At 43.4% G+C, this 22,962-nt stretch overlaps 1 protein-coding gene across 1 annotated transcript in view; it reads right to left on the bottom strand.

The window, feature by feature from the left end:
* The window catches only part of spag9b (sperm associated antigen 9b), a 38,476-nt gene that overhangs the window by 5,596 nt on the left and 9,918 nt on the right, over positions 1–22,962 (bottom strand). The window contains exons 3-23 of the mRNA XM_071546045.1: positions 19,773–19,843; positions 18,078–18,175; positions 13,081–13,228; positions 9,427–9,844; positions 8,946–9,048; positions 8,432–8,556; positions 7,735–7,792; positions 7,294–7,446; positions 7,107–7,164; positions 6,733–6,863; positions 6,383–6,439; positions 4,863–5,042; positions 3,743–3,872; positions 3,533–3,625; positions 2,774–2,935; positions 2,192–2,363; positions 1,175–1,396; positions 711–855; positions 435–563; positions 264–344; positions 27–94 (exon numbers count right to left, since the gene is read on the bottom strand). Of these exons, the coding sequence (XP_071402146.1) occupies positions 27–94; positions 264–344; positions 435–563; positions 711–855; positions 1,175–1,396; positions 2,192–2,363; positions 2,774–2,935; positions 3,533–3,625; positions 3,743–3,872; positions 4,863–5,042; positions 6,383–6,439; positions 6,733–6,863; positions 7,107–7,164; positions 7,294–7,446; positions 7,735–7,792; positions 8,432–8,556; positions 8,946–9,048; positions 9,427–9,844; positions 13,081–13,228; positions 18,078–18,175; positions 19,773–19,843 (2,802 nt within the window). The remainder of the gene's footprint in view (positions 1–26; positions 95–263; positions 345–434; positions 564–710; positions 856–1,174; positions 1,397–2,191; positions 2,364–2,773; positions 2,936–3,532; positions 3,626–3,742; positions 3,873–4,862; positions 5,043–6,382; positions 6,440–6,732; positions 6,864–7,106; positions 7,165–7,293; positions 7,447–7,734; positions 7,793–8,431; positions 8,557–8,945; positions 9,049–9,426; positions 9,845–13,080; positions 13,229–18,077; positions 18,176–19,772; positions 19,844–22,962) is intronic.

The following is a 22,962-nucleotide window of genomic DNA, read 5'->3' as shown; positions in this document are numbered from 1 at the left end:
AGGTCGCAAAGCTTGTGTCCTCTCACCTACTCCTCTGTGGAAGATGGCTAAAGTGCCATCAGAAAGGCCGACCAGTACTCGCCCTTTAACATGCCTATAGGAGAGAATAGCAATGCCATTATCACAAGCCAGGTACTGAGTGTCTGGGAGTAGGGAAATACTGCTTCTGTCTGGAAAATGAGGGGGTAATAAGAAAAGGTGACAGGGAACTAACGGTCCATATGATTAAAACCTAAAGATGTCATTTAGATGAATGTACTCACACTATGCCGAGGATGGAGTCCTTCAGCTTTATAGAATGGAGACACTTCTTCCACTGAGCCACAGAGGAGTGCACATACACACTGGGAATGAGACAAGGAGTATCTAGTTAGTGGTTGGATTTCTTGAATTCTGGTCATATAAAGTAGTGGACTGGACAGAAAAAAACTTACCATCCATTCTGCGCCCCCAGCCACATTGTGGGCAGAACGCTGCTCATCTTCTGGGCCTCTTCTCTCATCAGGTCCTGCTCCTCTGAGTTGGAGTTTGAACTTACACCGTCTTTTACAAGATCACACTCCCTGATGATCAGAGGCAACATGAAATAATACTGAGCATTATTATCAGAATTTATGGGTGTGTACATATCTATGTGCTGAGTGTATGCCTATAAGGTAGCAGCTAGACATCTAGCATTGAACAATGGATAATGGACCTTGTGATGTTACCTCTGTGTGTAGTTGGCTGGAGTCTCTGCTGGCTGCTGGGCTCCCAGTGGATCAGTGAAGACGTGTTCGGTATAGACTCCCCTCAGGCCTTCTCTCTGGTCAGCAGGCCCGGCGCTGGCCTCTGTCGCCTCAGTTGCTTCCTCTGCTGGCCTAGATTCTGTAGGAGACACAATGAGAAGATGACTTCTTAGCAAACTGGGGCGAATAATATTTTCAGGTAATATTTATGGCTTGTTTTGACCTCATTACTGTAGGTGCCAGCTGGGTGGAGTTTGCCAGGACAATGAGTACAAGAACGTTTAGATAATCACAGGAAAGTATCTGAAAGCCAGTTTGGTGTACTTAGACAACTTAGCCTGAAAGGGGGTCAGATAGTGCAGATAGTGGTGTACTTAGACAACTTAACCTGACAGGGGGTCAGATAGTGCAGATAGTGGGTCATTAGTGAAACCGTCATTTCCTACCTGTTTCTTCGTCTGCCTCTGACGGACTGTCTGCTGTCTGAGGAACGGCTGCTGCCCCCTCAGCGGTACAGCCAACCACAGTGATGCCTCCAAGCATGCCGTCCCCGCCTGCTGAGCCGCTATTGGCCGAGCTGGTTGTTGACGTGCTGCCATCTCCCGCTGGTCCCGCCTCCGAGTTCTGCGACACCTCCTCGCCAGCTGGGTAGTCCGTCTCTCTTGCACCTGAATAATAATATGTGTATAAAAACAAACATAAACAAAATCATGACATAACAGGAATCATGTTGTCCCTCATGAATGATGCAGTCCCTCTCTGGGCCAATCAGTAACAAATACATCACCTTGTTTTGACCTGTAATTTTGCTAAGCTGCATCATATCTCCAAGTTTAGTCAAAATGTGATCAGTGGTGTCTGAGATATGTGACACACTGACAAACAAACAAAAGATAAGGAGACAGATTCATAGTTGTCACCCTGATTTCATTTGCGAGGGTCAAAGAAAATGGAATGGGTTCATGCTGCTAAGGCACATTTGCATATCCAGACTCATTTCTGTATGTAGCTTATACCTCCATCTGTAAATTTCACAAGGTGATAGCTAACAATGCACATCGGCACGCTCTGCACGTTCCCTCCATCTGTAAATTTAATAATGCAAAAAGCTTATAATATGGACAGAGTTCTGGTTGTTTGTTCTCCCATTTGTACACATGATGACAATCTGTTTCAATCTGTAAATCCATCAGTGAAGGCGCTGCATCTTTATTTATTTGCTGTGTTACTTTCAATTGGTTCCTTATCGTATCATCTTCAGTACTCTCTTACTTGCCTTAATCTTATCTATCTCTCATTCTCTGCTGCTGTGACGACCCAATTTCCGCAAAGGGATCATTGAAGTTTAATCTAATCTGATGTAAATATAAATAAATCACAGAGATAGCCCCTTCATAAAATAACATCCAACCTTCCCCAATGTGGATTTGCAGGGACACTGATGCACACAGTCATCCACTGACCTGGTACGCTGGCGATGCAAAGGACGTGGGAGTTGCAAACAAAGAAGCTCTCCAGGATGTTTCCAGGCTGGTTGGCGTCAATGACGACGACTTTAGTGGTGGCTTGGGTGCTGGTGCAAATCCACACCAGCGACGACAGCTCCTCCTGCTGCCGCAACTCCTTCTGCTGCTCCTGCACACACACACACACACACACAGACGAAGGAAGAGATGAGAAAGGAGTGTTCGGTACACGTGTTAACATGAAACATTATGTGTATGTGATTATGTCTGTGTTTTGTGGCAACAGTTACACTTTCAACATGATTTCTGAGATTTCATTTTTTTATATTGCTGTACGTCCACAGCTGACCTGTACAGCTGTTATGAGTCTCCTGTGGCTGTATTTATTCATTATTTATAGTATCCCCCCCCGATAGTGAGTCTGCACAACTTCCATCTCTGGTTATGAAGATCCAATAGAAATGTGAGCAAAATCAGATTTTTGGGTGTCCAGACCTGTCACTTAATGCATTCTGGCGTGACTGGATGATATAAGTTTCACTGAAATTATACGCATAACCATAGCCTGTGTGTCTGTACCTTAAGTTCCTGATCCAGTTTCTCCAGGCTGCTCTGAGATCCTATCTTCCTTTGAGGGCTCGCTGGTCCAGGCACATCGCTGTAAAACACACTGGCTCCGACGATTGAACCTCCGTCTCGGGTTTTCCCACCAGACAGGTTCACACCCGCAGCGCACCACAGCTGCAGCACAGACACACAGTTACCACAGTCAAATACAATGTGATATCCATACAATGAACTACTATTGTATCCCTGACAACAGCTACATAATAACAGTCTGTCAACATCACTTTTTTTTTTTCACAACACTTTTTTGAGAATGAATTCTTCATTTAAAAAGCTAGTAATGTATCCCTGAGTTTCTCCGCCCATCGAATAAGTGTGGTGGATCTCCCTGCCATAAGGGAACTACTAAGGTACCTAAACGGATTTCATTAGTCTGGGTTTCAATGGAGAGATTTAATATCCCATGATAGCCTAAATGCTGTTTCAGAGGCATTACCACCGTAACAAGAATAAAATTCTGGGGGAAACACTGAATACTTGTATTTTTCTTGCATGAAAATGGTCAAATTTAAAGACGTTGTATATCGGTAAAAATTATCGGCTATCAGCAGCTTTAATTCAAAACTACCAGTATCACTCTTCATAAACCCATATTGGTCAGACACTAGCAACATAACAATATGACTACTTAATGTTGAAGATGAAAGCTAACAAGAGATTCTATATACAAACAGTACAATGAGTGCACACCACCAAAGCAAGTGCCAGTACCTTCATAGAAGCATCTTTCTCATCCAGCGGTCTGAGGTAGACAGGTACAGGTAGATTCTTCATCTTGCTCTCTGTCTGACCACCGTTGGCCACCTGAAACATCATTACAACAGAGGGAACTCACAGCAGCTCTTGCATTACAGTAATTACAACAGCAGACTGAGTATACAGTAAGTGCTATTATAGTGGTTGTTGTCCCTGTCTCCATACTTTGTACTTCTTGGGCAGGCTCCAGCCGTAAGCCTGCACCCTGCCGTCCTCCTTCTGGACATGGTCTTTGACCTGCTGGTACTGCGCCCTCTTCTGCTCTCGCCTGGACACCACGCTATCAGCCACCGATCTGGGGACAGAACAACAGGTTGTTAACAAAGACATCTATTGTTGGGCGGTCAGGTTTTCCCCCAAAAATGACTGGATGGTTGAACAAGACCATGACTTATTTGATTTTGTTCAACTCAATTCAGGCATTTGGTTTGATTAACCGTTCTTAACAGGATGTATACAGAGTGGTGACTGCTGCCAAAAACACAGTCTACAAAATAAAGCTTACAAGTTAAATGACAATATTGTGGTACAACTTCCTGCAAGTAATATCAAACCAGTGCTGTATACATGAGTGAAAATAAAAATTGTAATTTACTGGCTATGCATTGGATTATATTGGAAATCTGATTGTGCAAGTTGATCTAAAGCTTTGTCTAAGAGGGGGACAGAGGCATTACAGTATCAAATCTAATTTCCCATTACTGAACATCTGTTCTGTTAGCAGATTCAATATAACTTCGAACAAAGAAATGACAACCCTATTCTATAAAGTATCCTAAAACAGTTACTATCTTGTTCACATTTCTACTGCCAAAAGTTTACTCTAAAACCACAGGTAATAGTGCATGACCAAATGACCCATAATCTTATGTCTCCCTACTGCATGAATGACAAACACCATCAAAAGGAGCATGCCGAACAGCCAGTTATGGCATCAATCCGAAGAAAAGGGCATAAATAAGGTAGAATAGTAAAATAAACAACATAAATAAATAAAGGTTCCTTTAATTTGACATGGAGCAAAAAATGAAAAACGAAGACGAACAAAACCATAATGCTCTCAGATGGACTGAAACGTTTGCTCAAATAAAAAGAACCTTTTTTATCTTAGCTTCTTTTTTTACGTTTGATGCCCTAACTAGCTGGTGCGCAGGATCCTGTTCCCTTTCGATGGTGTTTTTGTCTATGCTTTTGAGCCAATGCACCCGAAATAATCACTAGTGCCGTAGTCAACACAGGTGCAGTATCAAATGCTTTTATTCACAGTCCCCGCTGCATGACTCACTCCTCGTTGAGGAAGTCGAAGGCTTTGCTCTTGTCGCTGGGCAGCTGCTGCAGGGTGCTGCTCCTCTTCTTGACGGACGGCTGGATCTGAGAGGTGGGCGCGTTGTACTTCACGTTCACCGGGGCCTCCGTCGGCGGCTTCTTGGCGGCTCCGCCCGACGAGCTGAACAAACGGCTGAAACTGGAGGTGTAAGGCCGGGGAAGTGGGGAGGGAAAGAGAAAAAAAAGAGCACACAGAGACAAAACGTATAGAGGGGTGGACACAAGCAACAGCTCCAGCGGAAGAGGTAGGGTTCAACAGTCAAGGGTCAAAGGTCATGAAAAAGGTTCCCTAATCCCTTCCCGTGCCAGCACACCATGCCTACTTGCACTCGGGCAGCAATCCCACCTATATGCTTATTCCACCGTATCCGTTAGCTGGATTAGAGCTCGCCCCCCTCCCCTAAGAGCCGGGCATCAGAGCAGGTCTCCACTCAGAGAGATGGAGAGCAGGGAGTGCAGGGTTAATATTGTACGCTGACTAGGCAGTTAGTCAACAACACAGAGCAGAACAGGCCTGAATCCTAACACTTCTCACTCCCCCCTTAACTCTACAGCAAGTGCATAAGGTATTCATCATGCTTCACTTGAAAATTCATCATACAGCATCAGAGGTATAACATGTCTATTTCAATTTGATAGCGGCTATATCTGTAAATTGATAAAGCAAGTCATCTCTCTTATAGCTAATCTGACTTCATTCCTGACCATCACACTGTAAGAAACCCCTTTTCTCCCCATATTCCTCCCTTCCCTCCCCTCTCCATACCAACACACCTTCTGCACACAGACACCACAACATCACAACATCAGGCAGGATATAGAGGGACACAGAGAAACAGGGCAGGAGAGAACATGGATTTATCAGAGAGATTGTTTTTGCTTCTCTCCTATGCACCCATTTCCAAATCCCTTTGCCACAAACCGGCCTCAGATACTGTCCTCCTTCAACCCAAAACAAAGTCATTCCCAATGAAACTCAACAAAGGAGAGCCTAGATCAGGAGACGGCACTTGACAGTCTTTCAGATTCTGCCCTACTGTGAGCAGCAGACAAGCTTAAAAAGGCTTTTTGTCTTTGGATGAATTGTTTTAAACGTGTCTTTAGGTAGGCTGCGAAGCCTGTCCCAACCCCCCCACCCGCCCTGAGAGGTTTCACCATGCTTGATGTTTACAACTTGCTGTGACTCTTAATGAGGAAACAAAAGGCGAATCTGACAGCGAGGCGGCTCAGATCTAAGATCAAAGCCGCCATTCCCTGGCTCTGGCTCTCCTTTGTTAAGAGTTTGATGTCAAGATGAGAGGATCAGTAGCCAGTCAAGATAGGCACCGCTAACATGTCAAAGAGTTACCTACATCCTGGAGAAAACAACCATACAACATGAAATAAAGAGAGAAAAGCAATATGAAAAACATAAATCACACAGTAATCACACAGTTGATGGCATTAAAGAGGTCATGTAAAAAGAGGAGAGGAGCTTACAACTGCCAGAGACTGGATTTCTTCTTCTCTGTGAGAGCTGGGTTCTCCCTTGATGCCCTGAGAGAGAAAAGTCACTTTAAATCACAAGCTGCTTAGACGGGGTGTGGCCATAACAAAGTACAGTACAATACAATACAATACAATACAATACAATACACTCTCTGCACAGCTGAGGAATAGCTTATGTTTAACCATGGTGACATTACAAATCGGTCTATTCTGATGTGTTCATACGTATGGATGGATATGCGTGTGGTCTTGCAGCTGTATGTCCACACTGTGTATTGAGTTGTGTGTTTGATAATTGTAATATGCACCAGTACATCCCTCCGCTCCTGCCCTGTCCTCACCGGATCATCTCTGTCCATCTGACGGCCTCCTGCAGCTCCATCAGCCTCTCCTTGTACTGGTTCCTCTCCATCAGGACTCTGGCCATCTCCACCCGGGTGAAGCGCTTCCTCTGCGCTGTGGGCACGTCACTCTGCGGGCACAATGATACTTCTAAACCACTATTCACAGTCTATGAATGTACTGTATATACAAGTTCATTCATGGTAAAATGCTCCCAAATTGGTGTCATTTTGGCATTTTAAAACCCATGCGCCCCAGGCTCCAGCCTAAAGAGGTTGAAAGTCAGCTCAAGATATTGGCATGAGCCTTCAGAAACCCATATTTGTCGAACCCTTGCATAAACATAACCCACATAGACAACGCAAACACTCACATCGTCCTCATTCTCGTTCTTGGTCTTGTGTTTGGCCTCCTCCAGCTCTGCTCGCAACCTGCAAGTGAGCACACAGATTATGAGTCTTCAACATCCATGTCTACGCACGCTCAAATTACAACACGTAAACAGGGGGACAGACAGCTTTGCATTTCCTGTGATCGAGCCCAGGACCCAAACAACTCACTTCTTGAGTTCCTCCTCCAATTCTTTGTTCTTCTCCTCCAGTTTTGTCTTGGCCTGATTGACGGCGTCCAGCTCGCCTTGCAGACCCTCCTTCTCACATGACAGCTCGTCCACCCGCGCTATCAGGTCGTTCTTCACCACGTTCAAAGCGTTTCTGAACACGAATACACACACACGCACACAAATTATCATGTGATCTCTACATTGAGCAGAAGGTGGCAGCATTGTACTATTTGTAGCACTCAAACCCACCTCAGGGGCACATGGGCAATATTGGGCACTGTCAAACAGTACTTGGTAACTTAACAAGAAGTAGAACTGAAGAACCAGCATTTTTCTTTTGCTGAGTCTTATGATACCAGCCATTTGATCTCAGCTCCCTTGGCTTTGAAAAGATGAAAGTGAAACCTCTACAGTACAGTTATAATGGCAGAGCACTCACTTGGTCTCCAGCAGCTGGGAATTCTCTTGGATAAGATGTTCCACCTCCCGACCCATACCTGAAACGTCAGCAATAATATGAACACAAAATAAATGTTTCATCTTCTCACACGCACCAACATGTTATCATAAAAGGGGAAAAATGTAAAAATCTGTGACAAAATCATGGCAATTAACAGGTGTTTCTCATGTCTGTCCTAAACTGACATGATGTTTTCTCATTCTTACCTAGGAAGTTGTAGTCTGAGAGTCACGCAAGGGATGATGCAGATTAGACAGAGGTTCATGAGACTGAATAGCTACAGAACAACACACTGAACAACATTCCTGTAGGCTAAATGGTCTCATTTGGACTTCTCTAGTCTATTACAGGACTACCCTTCACAGCACAGCAGCACCATTCTAATCTATTCCAATGCATCCATAGAGAGTCACAGAGGGAACTGAAACAGAATAGAGAATCAGGGGAACAGATGAAACGAGGAGCCAGTGAAGCGATCTAGAGGGAAGGTAATGATACACACCAGAGAACTCATCTATGAGGATGAAAAATCAAGCGGGCCAGGCAGCCAAAGAAAAGACAGTTAAGAGAAGATGATAGCATGTGGATGATTTAACAGCTCGTTGGTGGTTCTGTGTAAAAATAGAGATTGTGGCTACATCGTAATGCCAAGTCCTAGAAGAGTGAGGCTTCTTACCCAGCAGGTCGGCCCCTTCGTCCACGTCTCCTATAAGGTCGTTTCCTGCTGAAGACAGCTCCTCAAACAGAGATTCAGTGTTACGGTCAAACGCCATGTTCTCTATGCCACCTTTAGTTGGCGTGCTAAAGGAAGAAAACAAAAAAAAAAGATGGACAGATGAGCAGGGGAAGAAAATCTGGAAGATGGGAGATGAAATGTATATCGATGCGATTCTTTTGCTGAATGCAGCAATTAGGATACATGTGAACACAGCTTTTACAACTAAAGTTTGTTTTTACAGCACTTCACTGTAAACTATTGTAAAACTATTTCACTGAATGTGAACAATGGGATGATACCGGCTGGACTTGGCTTAGTTTGAATACAATGAAAGTTTTTTTTTCAATGTTCAACTTGATTTATAGTCTTTTCCTCTTATGACAAAGAATTGCAGCCACTTGCACAATGCAACATTTTTCCACCAATTGTGCGGCCCTAATGATGATAATAAATCTAATAATCTGTCCCCTACCTTGTTCCTCTGCAGCCACCAAGGACCATGTCCAGCTCAGGAGTGGACTCTATGATGGCCTGCACCTCAGACTTCTCCAGGTTGTCTGTTCCATCTAGTACGACTAGAAGAGAGATAAATAAGATGAGTATCTTTCAGTGAGAATACAAACACATACAAGTCTGATTCTCATCCTTCCGTCTGTACAAAACACCAAACTTAAAGGGGAAATAAGTACATTTTTAACTGTCCCACACCATAAAATGATAGATTGATAGAGCTATTCATCAATGCCAACGATTCAATGATTACTAGATTTCTGGCTTTCAAAATTTTCCGAATTTTATTCTCTTTTTTGTTGGAACAACTCCCTGCCCATCGGCATTTCAAGACACACAGAGACTTCAATGTTGTTGGAATTTTTACTGGTTGTATAGAGGTCATAGATTACATAAAACCCCTTTAAACATCACTGACAAACTGTTGTAGCTGCAGTACTAACCATCGCCTGTGAGTGGTGTAGTGGCAAGGTGACCGCCCTGTCCAAGCTGACCCTGCTGACCATCTTGCACTGTTGAGATGTTCTTGCTGCTGTCCGGCTTTCCGCTGTTCCAGTCCAGGTTCTTGTTGAGACCGTCTGAACCCTCCTGGTCCCGGAGGGGCGTGTCCACAGATTCCATGGCAACATCGGAGGCAGCAGCAGACGTGGGAGTCACCGCGTTGGATGCTCTGTCATGAGGAGACATCGGTGTGGTGGACTGGGAGCTACCGCTGCGTGTAGACGTGGGGGTGTTGGATTTGGAGGTACCACCCTGAGAGGACAGCGGGGTGTTGGATTTGGATCCAGTTTTAGAGCCGCTTCCCTGCTTGGTCGGGGTGCCGGACTTGGAGCCTCCGCGGCTCGCATTCGACATTTCATCCTTAAAGATGGAGGAAGAGGAAGTGCAGGAGGAAGAAAGGAAAGGCAGGAAGTAGACAACAAAGGATGGAAGAGAGGAAAGATATGATTGTCATGAGGTCAGCCTTGCTTGTTCATTTACATTATGTAACATTATGAACATTATGAACTGCCCTTCTTTTCAGCTGTGAATGCAGTGCATCTCAACAATGATGGTAATATGCAAACCAAACACAATGGAACAAGCTAAAAATAACATAACAATAATATCACTCCATTCACAAGGCAAACTCATAATAAAAAAAAATCACATATAAAAATGAAAACCACTCTTAAAATTCTTTACACTGTAACCAGTAGAGCACTACATTAGCACTACGTTAGCAAAGAAATCAACACTCCATCAGTTAAAATTGGGCCATATTAATGGATGTTCACACCAACCACGTCAAACAGTGTGCACGTTGCCATGCAGTCATACCCACCAAAAACACAACAATATGACCAAAACACCACATGCAACCAGGACCCTCCACCTCCTCATAAATCTAATCCATTCTGGCAGAAGTACTGCAATCAAAACAATGTTTTAAATGGCAATATAATCTCGTGATGTGCAAGTGAATCCTGATATCAGTTCTCATTGATACTGGAAGCTACAAGCTATTGACTCATCTCATACTGTAAAAATGTGTCATTCTGCTGCTCTCAAAGATCAACTTTGAGGACAGCTCAAAATATAGAGGTGGCAGGTCAGTAGCATGCAGTTGTCAGTGAGATATTAGATATCGCCTGTATATGTTGGCATCACAGCAATGTCTACACCACAGCTACTATGAAACATACAGAACAAAACTTGGTAGTTTGGTAGATGCCGGGGTTATAGTTTCTGTACAACTGACAGACAGGTCTACCTGGTCCTGTTCAGCCTCCTGATTGGGCAAATTCTCCTGCGGACTTTCACCTTCCACTCTGACTGGGGAGACTTGTGCCTCCAACTGATCAAGAGAGGTATTACAATTAAGACCTCACGTAGCTCACAATGGACTCAAATCATTATTATAAAAATTCATCAGTTAAAAAGGATCATGACTGAAAAATAAGCCATGGGGGGGATGTGTGATAATACAGGTGAATAGGAGAGAAATGAATATGAAGCTGCATAAAGCAGAGGCTTATAAAAAGAAAGACTAACAAAGTAATCTAGAAAGACACTGTACAATTGTTGGGTAAGTTGTGTGGTCCCTTTACATTAAACAGGGATGTGGCTGGAACACAAAAGAGCAGGAAAACAATAATCTTCCATTAGAAATGAATGGAAGGTGTGTGGCCCAAAACCCTCGGGAGATACCTCAAGGGGGGAAAAACCTTGAAAAATCACATCTCTGTAGTGAGCAGTATTTATGGCTTCCTCTGATACAGAAGGTGACCTGGTGGGCGAAGGCTTTCCCTCGAAATGATGAACTGGCATTTACAAGGTCGATCAAACACTCTAAGGTTTCATCAGTTTATAGCAATGGCATGTTGTATGGAGCTTTCTGCTTGAAGGTGAGACATACTCTGAGATTATTATGAGGCATTTCATCTAAGCCCTTTGAATGATGCGGCATGCTCATTTTCCAACCCTGTTTGGGTTTGATCCATTAATACCAGCGGCTTCAGTCCTATAAATAGCACAATAACTGATGGAGAAAAAAAAAAAAACAGTCAATCAGCACAACAACAAAACACCCATAGGGATCTCTCTGTCACCTTGAAGAGCAGGGGAGGTTGCAGCACTTAATTAACATACGGTAAGCTCTTCTTCCCTAAGGCAAGTGTTGGTTACATCAATTCAAGTCATACACAATGAACTCTCTCTGTACTGTTTTTTCAGTGTGTATTCTCTCATTTTCAGTGTGTATTCTCTCATTCAAAGTTTTTCGTTTCCTTTTCTTGTTTTCCTGTTCATCTCTCCTCCTCTTTCTACCCCTATCCATTCGTCTCTCTCTCCCCCTCTTTCTGGCCTGATGGGAGTATCTCCTCTCACATCCCTTGTCTGCATGCTGGCGTCACTCTCTAGTGTTGCTATAGTAGCACTGGCCAGCCAATCCGAGGCAAGCTTCACTCCTCTGCCACTCTGATAATAGCTATCCCTAACAAAAACCTTGAAACCACTCCACTAACCCCCCATAACCTCCAGAGAGTGAGAGGGATCATTAACTGTAAATCTTTGGAAAATGTCAAGTCAGAGGCCATAACACAAAGGCATCCCTGTGTATCTGTACTGCGGGAGCCTGGTAAAACTGTGTGTGTGTGGGTCTGTGTGTGTGTGTGTGCAGAGTCTGAGTGTGTGAAAGATTCACTCTGACACCTCTATTGTACTGTAAGACTCTGGGCTAGGTGCTCAAAAAAAAGAAGTTCAACAAAAAGAAGGGAGACATTCACAGCAGGACTACCGGACAAGAGATTCTAATAATAGAGATTAAAATAACCCTGCTTTGGGGCTAAAAGCAGGCATTATATATATATTTAGAACAAAAACACATGATGGCAGTTGTGTCCTTGCTCACATCTAACAAAAGGCTAATTCTATTCCTCAAAAGGATCAAAACCTAAGAATTTGAGAAGAACGAGTGAATTTGGTAAATACTTAACCATGCTATTTTTATGAATCCCCAAGCACCTCGACTGCCAGTTATGAAGGAATCTGACACTGCCTCTGTTAACCTGAGTAAAATTTGGGTTACCAAAAGCCAAAACACTTCCTCCGTCTTATGATCTTATGACCCCCGACTTTGTTGTAATAACAACAAATGAATACTTAATAGGTAGTCATTAATATTCATGATGGAGCCTCGCTCACAGCATGGTTTCCAACAGCAACAATGTGAAGACACTCTGTCCTTTCCCCCTCCCTTGAGGTTAAGGCAGGCCCCCGAATGGTACCACTTCCTCTGGTTTCCAGGGCCCCAAGCCACCCCATTACACACACACACACACACACACACACACACACACAAGCTGCTTATAAATTCTGGACACACTGACCAATCCTTCCTCTCTGAATAGAATTGTACTCCTTCCTTGGCCCTCCCTGGCATCGAGTGTTCACATTTTGTTTCCACACACAGTCTGAAGTGAACTAGCAATGATGTCATCACTCAGGTCCCTGGGAAGCACTAGTAGCCAATTTACAAGAGTAACTTTACACTTTCCAACTGAATCAAGACTTCAAAGCAGGACCTGTGTGTATGTGTGTGTATGTATGTGTCATACCTTGAGGCTAGTGTTGGACCGCGGGTGGCTAAGGTCGTTGAATTTCCAGGGTTCAGACGGGGTTTCCACGGGTTCCCTCTGGAGCTCAGGGGTCATACCATCAGTCCCAGGAAGTGGGAATATGCCCATGGAGATGGGACGCTCCTTCCTGGTTACAACCAGAAAAAGAGATGGAAGAACAATGATTCAAAAAGATAAGAGCAATTCTGAATTAAAGGGATACACCAAGTTTTGGGAGATTGTCCGATTGGTCAATTTACCTGTTAAGTGATGGGAACATGGACACTAAAATCATCCATGTGTCCCCGGTAGATCATGTGCTCTGGTGCTCCATGCTAACACTTTAGCATACACTATGTTGATGAGAAGTTGTAGCAGCTCTAAAGCTAAATGTAATCTTGATGTGCAGCCAAGTCTGGCAGTTTTCTGAAGGGATTTGGTTAATTTTAGATAAAATATGATATAAAAAAAATCATGTACTTGCCAGGGACTATACAGTATTCTCTGTTCACATAGTAAGTGAAGGTGGAAGGTGACCAATGGGTCAATCTCCCAAAAACTTTCGTATTCTTGTAAAGAATTCTTTTGGTAGGAGAGGGGATTGCTGCTCTGAAGCATGGTGCTTAAGTTAACATACAATTTATAGTTTGCAATATCCAGTGAAAGGTATAGAATGCATTCCACACCATATAAACCCAGTCGGACATCTTTTCATTAGAGTCCGAATGTTTTGGCCTTCCCTCTTCATGGTGTGATGAGGTCTCTATAGAGAGTGTGACATTCGTAGAATGGGTTATAGTGTGGGGTGATGAATAAGGATTTTTTTTTATAACAGCTACTTAACTAAGCCTGAGGTCTCTTGCATAACAGGTTAAACATTCTATTTACTTCACCAAAACAATATTGGTTGGCCCATATCTAGTCAAAGCAATGCCAACATTGTTTTTTTTCATAACAGCCAAGTAAAAATGCAAACTCAGCCACCTTGATATGCAGAGGAAGTGTCAGACTTCAGTTAGACTTCAGACAGAAGTTTCCACTGCACAAGTTAGATTACTCAGCCTGCATTTAAATTAGTCCATTTCCCACTGCAGTGGTAGCAGATGAACATAACTGATATTCATTACGGAGCCACAAAAAAACAAATTGGAAGACATGATTAAGTCGAGATTTCACAGAGAGGTGTTTTGGCGAAGTCTTCCCTGGAGATAGTTTTGCACCGAAGTGGTGGGTGGTGATATCAGGCCGGGTGCATCATAAGCTCCATTACCTCCAGCCTATTAGCTGAAGCAATAATGCAAATCCATTTGTATCTGTCTCTATGATGGAGCTGTATTCTGCTATCTTTGTAATTGGAAGGAGGTCAGCTGAAGGACTTCATACAGTAGTGGGGGCACATCGGCAACAAGAAACACCTGTTAGCTTCACCAACCCTCATAATAAAACTCACACAAACATTTAGTAGCACACACTCACATGGAGTAAATACGTACGCACACTCAAACTTCCACATAACCGCATAAACTGTAAGCACTTTCAGACCAACAATATCCAGTACATCAAACCTTTGAAATAAAAACCTTTCTGCCTAACCATGATCAACTTTTAGAGCTCCCACTTCAAGGGAACTGGTACAACAGCCCCCATTCGCATTACTAGGTATCAAAAGGTACAGTGGGACCAGAACAATGGCTGCCATGGTGAAAAGAGCAGGCGGCAAGCAGCAATGAAAAGCAGCAGACGCTAAACAATAGACACACCACCATATTGAGAGAGGCAGAGGTCACATGCAGGCCAGTGATAGTGGTGACCAATGCCGCCTTTTGTTAGCTGGAGTGAGTGGCGGAGGTAAAAAATCATGTGCTCAGTGACAGTTCTCCAGCTCCTGTTTAGTCTTAGTCTAACGATCAAAAAGGCTAAATTAGATGTTTAATAAACTCAGAATACATAAACAACAGCTATCGACTCTGCTGCATAGATATTCTGAGATGGGATTGTCTAAGGTGGTACAGTTTTCTCTATTTGGCTCTCTACCATCTCTCTCTATTGACCCACTTTCAGCAGGCAGTCTCATACTGTCTGACTACAACAGCCCCCACATGGCAACAACATAGTGACTGCATGGCTACCAAACTGGCAGTACGGAGATGGAGATTATAGTGGACTGGAGAGATAAATTAAGATAGAGTATCACTCTCAAACACCTATGCACTAAGATACACATACACACACACACACAGCTGTACCTGCTGGGTCTGGGTAAGGAGGGTAAGGAGGGCAGGGCAGGTAAGCCGCCGGTAGAGACGGAGTAGTGAACCAGCAGCAGCACTGACAGAGACACCAGTACAGCAGAGTTGATGACAACCGCTCCCCCCACGAAGCCAAACACAAACAGCAGCATACACCCGGGGCTCATGGCCCCCCCAGATCATGGCCCAGTGCCCCACCAGGGACCAGGGGGTAGGGGGGGCGCAGCCGGTGAAAGCAGAGCAGGAGGGGTCGCTGAAGCACCGAAATAACCCCGGCGGACCTCTGCTGTTGTTAATTGGAGCCCAAATGACTGTAATTACGCCTAGAGATGAGGCGAGAGACGCTGTATCCGACTAGCTGGGTGGTGAGCGGGGTGCCAGCGCTATGGAGGAGTGGGAGGTGAATGCTGCAGCTCGGCGGAGAGGCAGACAGAGAGGTCAGAGCGATCTCCCGGCAGCAGTCACAACAACCGTAATCCCGGTGGCTTCGGCGGCGGTAGCAGCAGTGATTGATTAGAGCGGAGCGGTGCCAGAGACAGCAGAGCAGATCATCCGCAGAGAGGGGAGAGAGAAAGATGGGAGGCTGGTTAGCAGAGCTCTGGCTGGTTAGCAGAGCGGCAACAGCGGCTCCTCTCCTCTAGTGAATCCTCCTACGGCAGGTGATTCTTCCTTCCTTCCTCCTCCTCCGCTTCTTCCTTCCTCTGCCGAGCTGCGACACCGCTGCCGCTGTGCAGTCTAGAATACTCTGACGCTCTCCCTCTCTCACTCCGATGGCACCCACCACCCCTCCCTCTCTTCTTTTCTCTCTCTCTCTCTCTCTCTCTCTCTCTCTCTCTCTCTCTCCCTCTCGCTCTCTCTCTCTCTCTGATGCTGAGGCAGCTCGTTCCATATGCCCCCTCTCAGCCTGTAGCTTATTGGCTGTAAAAGGGGGAGACCAAGCAAAGGAGGGGGGGGGGAAGCCTGTGGGAACTGGCAGTGTGTCTGCATTAAGTGGAGGAATAGTGTGGGGAATACAGGGTGCTGCCTAAATGCACAGACACACACGGTCCAAAGGTACACTAAACAACTTAATAGTCTAATCGAACCTCCCCTAAATGCTAAACAAAATAATGTCATTATAATGTATACTTTACTGATCGACATGGGGAAAGAACCCTGAATTAGTGGTTAAACTCCATGTTCTGGAAATGAATGTTCATTTTCACTAGGGGGTTCTAGTTCTATGACCTTCGGCCTCGCTGCCATAATCTGCTCTGCTAGTGATTAGAGCATTGAACCACAAAGCACATCATCCCATCGCAGGAGAGTACTCTGACAACAGCCAAACAACTGCTCTGATTTACACATCCACAGCATCCTCTATCCATCCCGCCACATTCCACTTTCACCACTTCCTACAGTAGCTCATGACAGTCTTTCTTCTCCATATTTTCTGTCCAAATCCTCTCATAACATCAACCTTTACCTACCAACAACTCCTACTATCTTTATTTTATGAGGTTCTTTTCTTGCATTTAACTGATGCTGCTTTCCAATTCTCCATCCGCTCCTGGCTTGATGTTTTTTTTTGGTTTTGTTTTTGCTGAGACAGGTTCCCTGACCTACTTCTGCAGAGCTCGCCTGTAGGGGAGACAGTGTGTGTAGGAGTGGAGCCTGCAGAGGTGAAAACACTGAATCCAAGTACTCCACTACAGGCGCACACATACAGTATATAATCACCCACATAGATAACTACATAAACAAGACTAGGTCAAAACCTAGTATATGGCTGGACCGTGTATGAGTGTGCCACGTGCCACGGCTGACCAATGGTGTAACTAACTCTGCTGTAGACTGCTAATACAGAATAATAGTCCATACATCCATACTGATCTCCGTTCCAGCGCGTCCCATCTCCTCTGTCCGCCGCTGTCGTCTCCACCGCGCCCACGGCCCGCATTGATCTTCCCGATCCAAGCGGCAGGCGTTCTAGTACCCATCGGTGCCGAAAACGCTGTTTTCGGGTCCCGATGGGTCCGTCGGCGCCCAGCTAGCGGCACTGGCCGCCAATGGCGTTACATCAATGGTGTAACTTGATCACTCAGTCACTCAGTCAGTCACTCAGTCAGTCAGTCAGTCAGTCACTCAGTGACAGACATTCGCGTTTGTAGGGCTGGCCCCGCTGTTGCGGTCCAGCCAAAAAACACTACAAGTGTCCATCTTCACAAGTCTTGAAAGACAAGATATTATATAAGATTAAGATAAGTTATTTTATAAGATATTTTTCTTGAGTGAAAAATTCTGCCAAAGGGGTTGAGATAATTCCACTCCATTCCAATGCAGTTTCACTTATTTCAGGAATTTTCTAGAAATAAGTGCCAATATCTTAAAGGCAGATCACTCCACTAGTATCAAGGAATGGCACTTAAAAAATAAAATTTCAAGTCTCAATACTAGATTAAATAACTTGTTAAGATTGGTATTTCCTGCAGTGAACTCAGATTGAAAGTGCCAGTGTCAGGCAAATGTTTAGTGTGCTTCAGTGTTTCTGCCATTAAAGATCACAATGGAGAATATGTTCAAGGAGAACTGAGGAGTGGTCCAAGATCAGAGCTCCCTCTATGTGAGGGTCAAGGCCAGCGACTTGGGAAATGACACTTATTGATTCTCAAGCTCCTCTCATATTGACAGGGAGCAAAATGTGAATGAACAAACACAGTGTGAATGCGTGAGTAAAAAACATGATGTAGTTGGGTTGGGTTGCCTCACCGCACTCTGGCTGATGTGCCCGTGTCTGAAGGCTCTGATACCGTCGTTGCATGTTGGTGTTTACTTCGCTCCAGGTGCTCCATGTAGCTGTGGATCATCTGGAAGGTATATAACACACAGAGAGTGGGTGTTTTATATATTGAAATCTTCTCTGATGAGCGAATTCATTGTATTCAACTCTCCCGAAAGCCTCCAATTCCCACGGCAGTCGGAAAAACAAGGTTCTGCTACAATGCAATAATAAAAGGCTGCAAAACTGAACTTAGCTGTCACATATTAGCTACATAGTGTCTAAGCACAGCTGTGACAGTCAGGCTCACAATACACCATGTAGATGTACCGACAGCGTGTATGTGACAGGTTTTATTAAGACTTCCATGTTTTCTATTCAGTATTATTCAGATCAACAGTTGGCTGCTACAGCCCGAGTGGTTTGTTTCGGCATTGGGGCATCTGTTAGTGATGCATTATGGATAACAGACCTTGGCAGGCCAAAGGCTCGACAGACAACATACTTTATGCTTGGATGCTTCATGTTCTCCGCTCCATCTGATAAAGTACCTTTGCCTTTCTACCTATTAAAGGTCATCCCTCTATCTCTAATTCTCTACTCTCTTCCTTTCATCCTAACTGTATTCTGTTTTCCCTTGCCAAAGGCTGAAAATAGCAATGTCTTGTTTGTCTACATCAATGAAAGAATTTCGGATGATTGTATTTTGCTTCCATGTGTAAGACAATGTACAGTACATTCAGAAACTGTATTCAAACCCCTTGGCTGTTTCCATATTTTGTGGTATTTCAGCATGAATTCAAAATGGAATCAAATGAGATTTTTGTGCAAAATACCCCATATTGACAAAGTTAAAGTATGTTTTTAGAAATGTTTGCCAATATAGTGAAAATTAAATACAGCAATAATTTATTTACCATATTCAAACCACTTAGTTTATACAGTGTAGAAGCACCTTTGACTTTTCTCCCATTATTCCATGCAGATTTGCTCAACCTTGGTTAAGTTGGATGGGGAGTCTGTGAACAGCTAAGGCATTATTACATCCTTGTTCTGAAGCCATTCCAGTGTTAACGTGGCTGTATGCTTAGGGTCACTGCCCTGTTCGAACATCAATTGCTGCCCCAATCTAAGCAGCTTCTGTAATTTGCTTGTGTGTGGCTCCATTCATTGTTCCCTCTATCCTTGGCTCTCTAACATCCCCCCTATTTTACTGTATCATGGCCAATCCGTTTAATTGGCCACAGGTGGACTCAAGCTGTAACAGATGGACTCAAGCTGAGACATGTAAAGGGCATTCAAAAGAATTTGGATGCGCCTTAACTCAATCTGGAGTGTCACTGACATTGTACACTGTGGGGCTAAATACTTAATGACTCAAAACATTTCAGCCTTTCATTTTTAATCAATTTGTAAATAAAATAAATCAACTTTGACATTATGGGTTGTTGTGTGTGAAACAGTGACCAAAATCCTAACTTTACCCATTTTGACCAAAAATCCTAACTATCTATTTTGAAAAACAAAATGTGGAAAAGGTCAACAGGGTTGAATACTTTCAGAAGGCACTGTATGTGTGTAATCACTGCACGCAAGAATGTGCAAGCACATACATGGACATATGTTTACTCAACTTGCTCACTCATGCACACACACACACACATCTTTATTCCAGTGCAGCATACCTCTGTGTGTCTCTGATGGAGGGAATTGTACTCCTTCTTGAGCTCTGCTTCTCTCTCCTCCAATCTGCTAACTGGATGAGAAAGAGGAAAAAAAATGACTTGAAGTACATATGATAAAACAGGCCATGGAATTCACTGAGAGCAATAAGGAACACTGTCAAAAGAGTCATTAGCCACCTGTAAAATTGCATAATTTCAAATAATATGTGATCTGATTGATGAGATTTCACTCATCAAACTATTCCACTGAGAAATTATCTACCATTGTGAAGTCTAGCATTTTACATCATTCAGTTCAGTCAGTGTTATTGGATGTGGTGGTATGATTATCTCGGTAAAATAAAAGCAGTTGTTTAGAGTTGTAGTTGTAATACCACCTCAGAGCCACAAGAGGTCCTCAGTGCACCTAGAAAGCCCTGCCCAACTTCCAAACAGAAAGCCTAGATCTGCCTTTTCCACAACTCTGGATCACAGGGTCATCCATAAAATCAAACTCTTACAGTAATCAGGAATAAAGGCTCTGAGGCTGAAAGAGCTCAGCCACTCAACTCAGAAACAGCAGAGCTGATTTTCAGAACCACATCACATAAGCATCTTTTAATCTGTGTGGCCTGACACATCAGCTCCTTCCGTCTCTGATTATGTAGGACTGAAAAAGTAACCAGCATTGGTGCATTTTATGTGGTCTGTAATCATAAAACTCCAAGGAAGTTCAAAGGATAGAATACGCACGACACTCTCTCCTATAAAACCTAATCTGTTATAATCAAGTTAAGAACCACAGGCTACTACTACTTCTCAGTGTTACTATGAAAGGGCCACACACACACACACACACACATACAGGTCCAACACATATGAACTACAGACCCATCTATGCAGCAACCATCCGTCCCAGTTATATCCAGCCCACGGACCACAACTTAGCTATTCCATTGTGTGAGCGGCTCTTGGCTGGCACTGGTTGTTTGTAGTCAAAACAGCCCGACAGTCTTCGTGCACTTGTATTCAAATGCCCTCTCACAAAGGCCGACAGTGGAGGCACTAAAATTTCCCATCTGCTTAGTTACAATGGCTGTGCACCAAGCGCCAGTCGAGAGTTGATACAGCTAATTCACAGAACATTCAGTACTAAATGCTTCATGCTTCACAGCACAGGTTTCAAAATCCAAAATAGTCCTCTTCTCAGGTGTTAAACGAGGCTCAGGTAGAGAATTTGGAAGAACCCAATGCCTACGCAATCAACGGAGAGTGACCGTTCAGACAGCAGCTGCATGGCATGATGCAAACTGTGATTCAGTGTGGTTATGAGAAGAGTGATAGAGGAACTAGCAGTAGAGGAGTAGAACAGAAATAACCTAGGTCAGATACAGAGGTGTGTGGAGAGTACAAGGAAGTGACCCTAAAGGAAAGCCCCACATGCAAAGCCTGAAAATCACTACTGCTACTGTGTAAATTATATTATATTATATTTTATTATATATCATATTATATTATATTATATTATATTATATTATATTATATTATGGTTAATGGTGAGCTGTGCAAGCACAGTTAAGATTTAGGTTATGTTTACACATTTAGTAGGGCTAGGAGGTAGGCCCATACCGTGTTGGGTTAGGGTTAGAGTGAAGGTAGAGCTGAGTTTGAACAATTAATTTAAAAAAAAAAATGAAATGGCAATATGAACTTCTGTAATTCACAAATTGCAATTTACAAGCTGCAATTAATTGCAATTAAGAGAGTGGCGTTCAAAATGGATTTCTAATTTCTGAACAAGGTGTTTTAAAGCTGCAGGTAATCTTTGGTCCGTACAATATTGGTGAAAACTTTTCATACTCAAACTCAGTAAATCCTGCACACTGACATCTCTTGAAACAATTTTAAAGTTCTAAAAAATGTATGACAAGAAAAACGCAATTTAATTTTTTGTCAATATCTTTCAGCCCTAGTTGAAGGTATGGATCCACACAAAAGTATGTTTTCACAACACCATTGTCAAAGGTTACAGTTTTTGCTTCTTATCTAAATTACACACAACAGCAGAAAAACTGGTTGAGAACAGGAAAGATGCATTATGACAATTTGGTTCCAAAAAACAAGGTAATCGAAAAGTTGTCATATCAAAGCATAGTTTATAATGAAAAAACTAAGACCAACAAATATCATTAAACTTTTGAAAGAAAGTTGTTTTGGCCTTATCTAGATATATAGATAGATCATTTGGGTATTGAAAAAGAGAAAAATATAAATATCTGAGAGAGTGATGAGTGAGAGCAAAGCTGACCAGAAAATCACATTCAGCTGAGTATGTTGGCGAATATAAGGTAAAATTGTGAGTATGTTCTCACTGTGAGTGTGGTCTCACTCATGCTCCACTGGCATGATCCCACCCAGCTTACTTAAGTCACATTGTTACCATTTCGGTCCACAGAACTAAATGCAGACACCAATGAAACTCTGCGAATGACTCAAAAAAAGGGGAAGTGTGACATCTTCGCTGAGAACTCAACATTTCCCCAAGCGTATACAAGGCTGATATTATGATCCTGCAGTGGAACAAACAGCCAGTCACACTCTGTCAAACACAGCACAGTCATACGCATATCATGTGGGTTTCTTCTGATGTCCTGTGAAACCCAACATACTCTCTGTGGTACACTCTGAGGCCAGACTACATCATTCTGATACACATTAAAAGGCCTTTCCTACTTCAAAACAAGACCAACACCACTAATGGTCAATTTATTTTTACATTTATATCTTAGGCATTTAACTGGCACTCTTATCCAGTGAGACTTCCGATGAGTGCTATAGTAGAATAAGCTTCAATCCCTAAATCAGAAAAAATTATAAGCAACCAAACATAATATGTCTTAGTGCCCTAAAATATTCCTGAGACCATAGAATGATCATGCAAGAACGAAGCTATAGCAAAAGAAACGGAATAGAATAAGAGCTGAGGAGGCAGATCAAAGGGATTTTTTTCCTATATCTATGCCTTTATTCTCAATGAAATCTGTTGTTCCTTCCTTGTATCGTGCAGTCTATCCCATTACGGCTCATTTGGTAGACTTGGCAGCCCGGCTCTCACAGTGTGATACTGATGGTCTTTATTCATTAGGGACAGGGGAGTCCATCTGCCTTCTGGCGCATCAGGCTAACAAACAGTCACAAGACCTGCAAACAG

The sequence above is a fragment of the Centroberyx affinis genome, unplaced genomic scaffold (genome assembly GCF_046629955.1).
Source record: "Centroberyx affinis isolate AG114_WGS23_722 - 3 ecotype Tasmania unplaced genomic scaffold, CSIRO-AGI_Caff_v1 ptg005098l_1, whole genome shotgun sequence".
In the NCBI taxonomy this organism is placed as follows: Eukaryota; Metazoa; Chordata; class Actinopteri; order Beryciformes; family Berycidae; genus Centroberyx; species Centroberyx affinis.
Note: the sequence above shows the minus strand (reverse complement) of the source record. Positions and strands in the feature narration are given on the sequence as shown.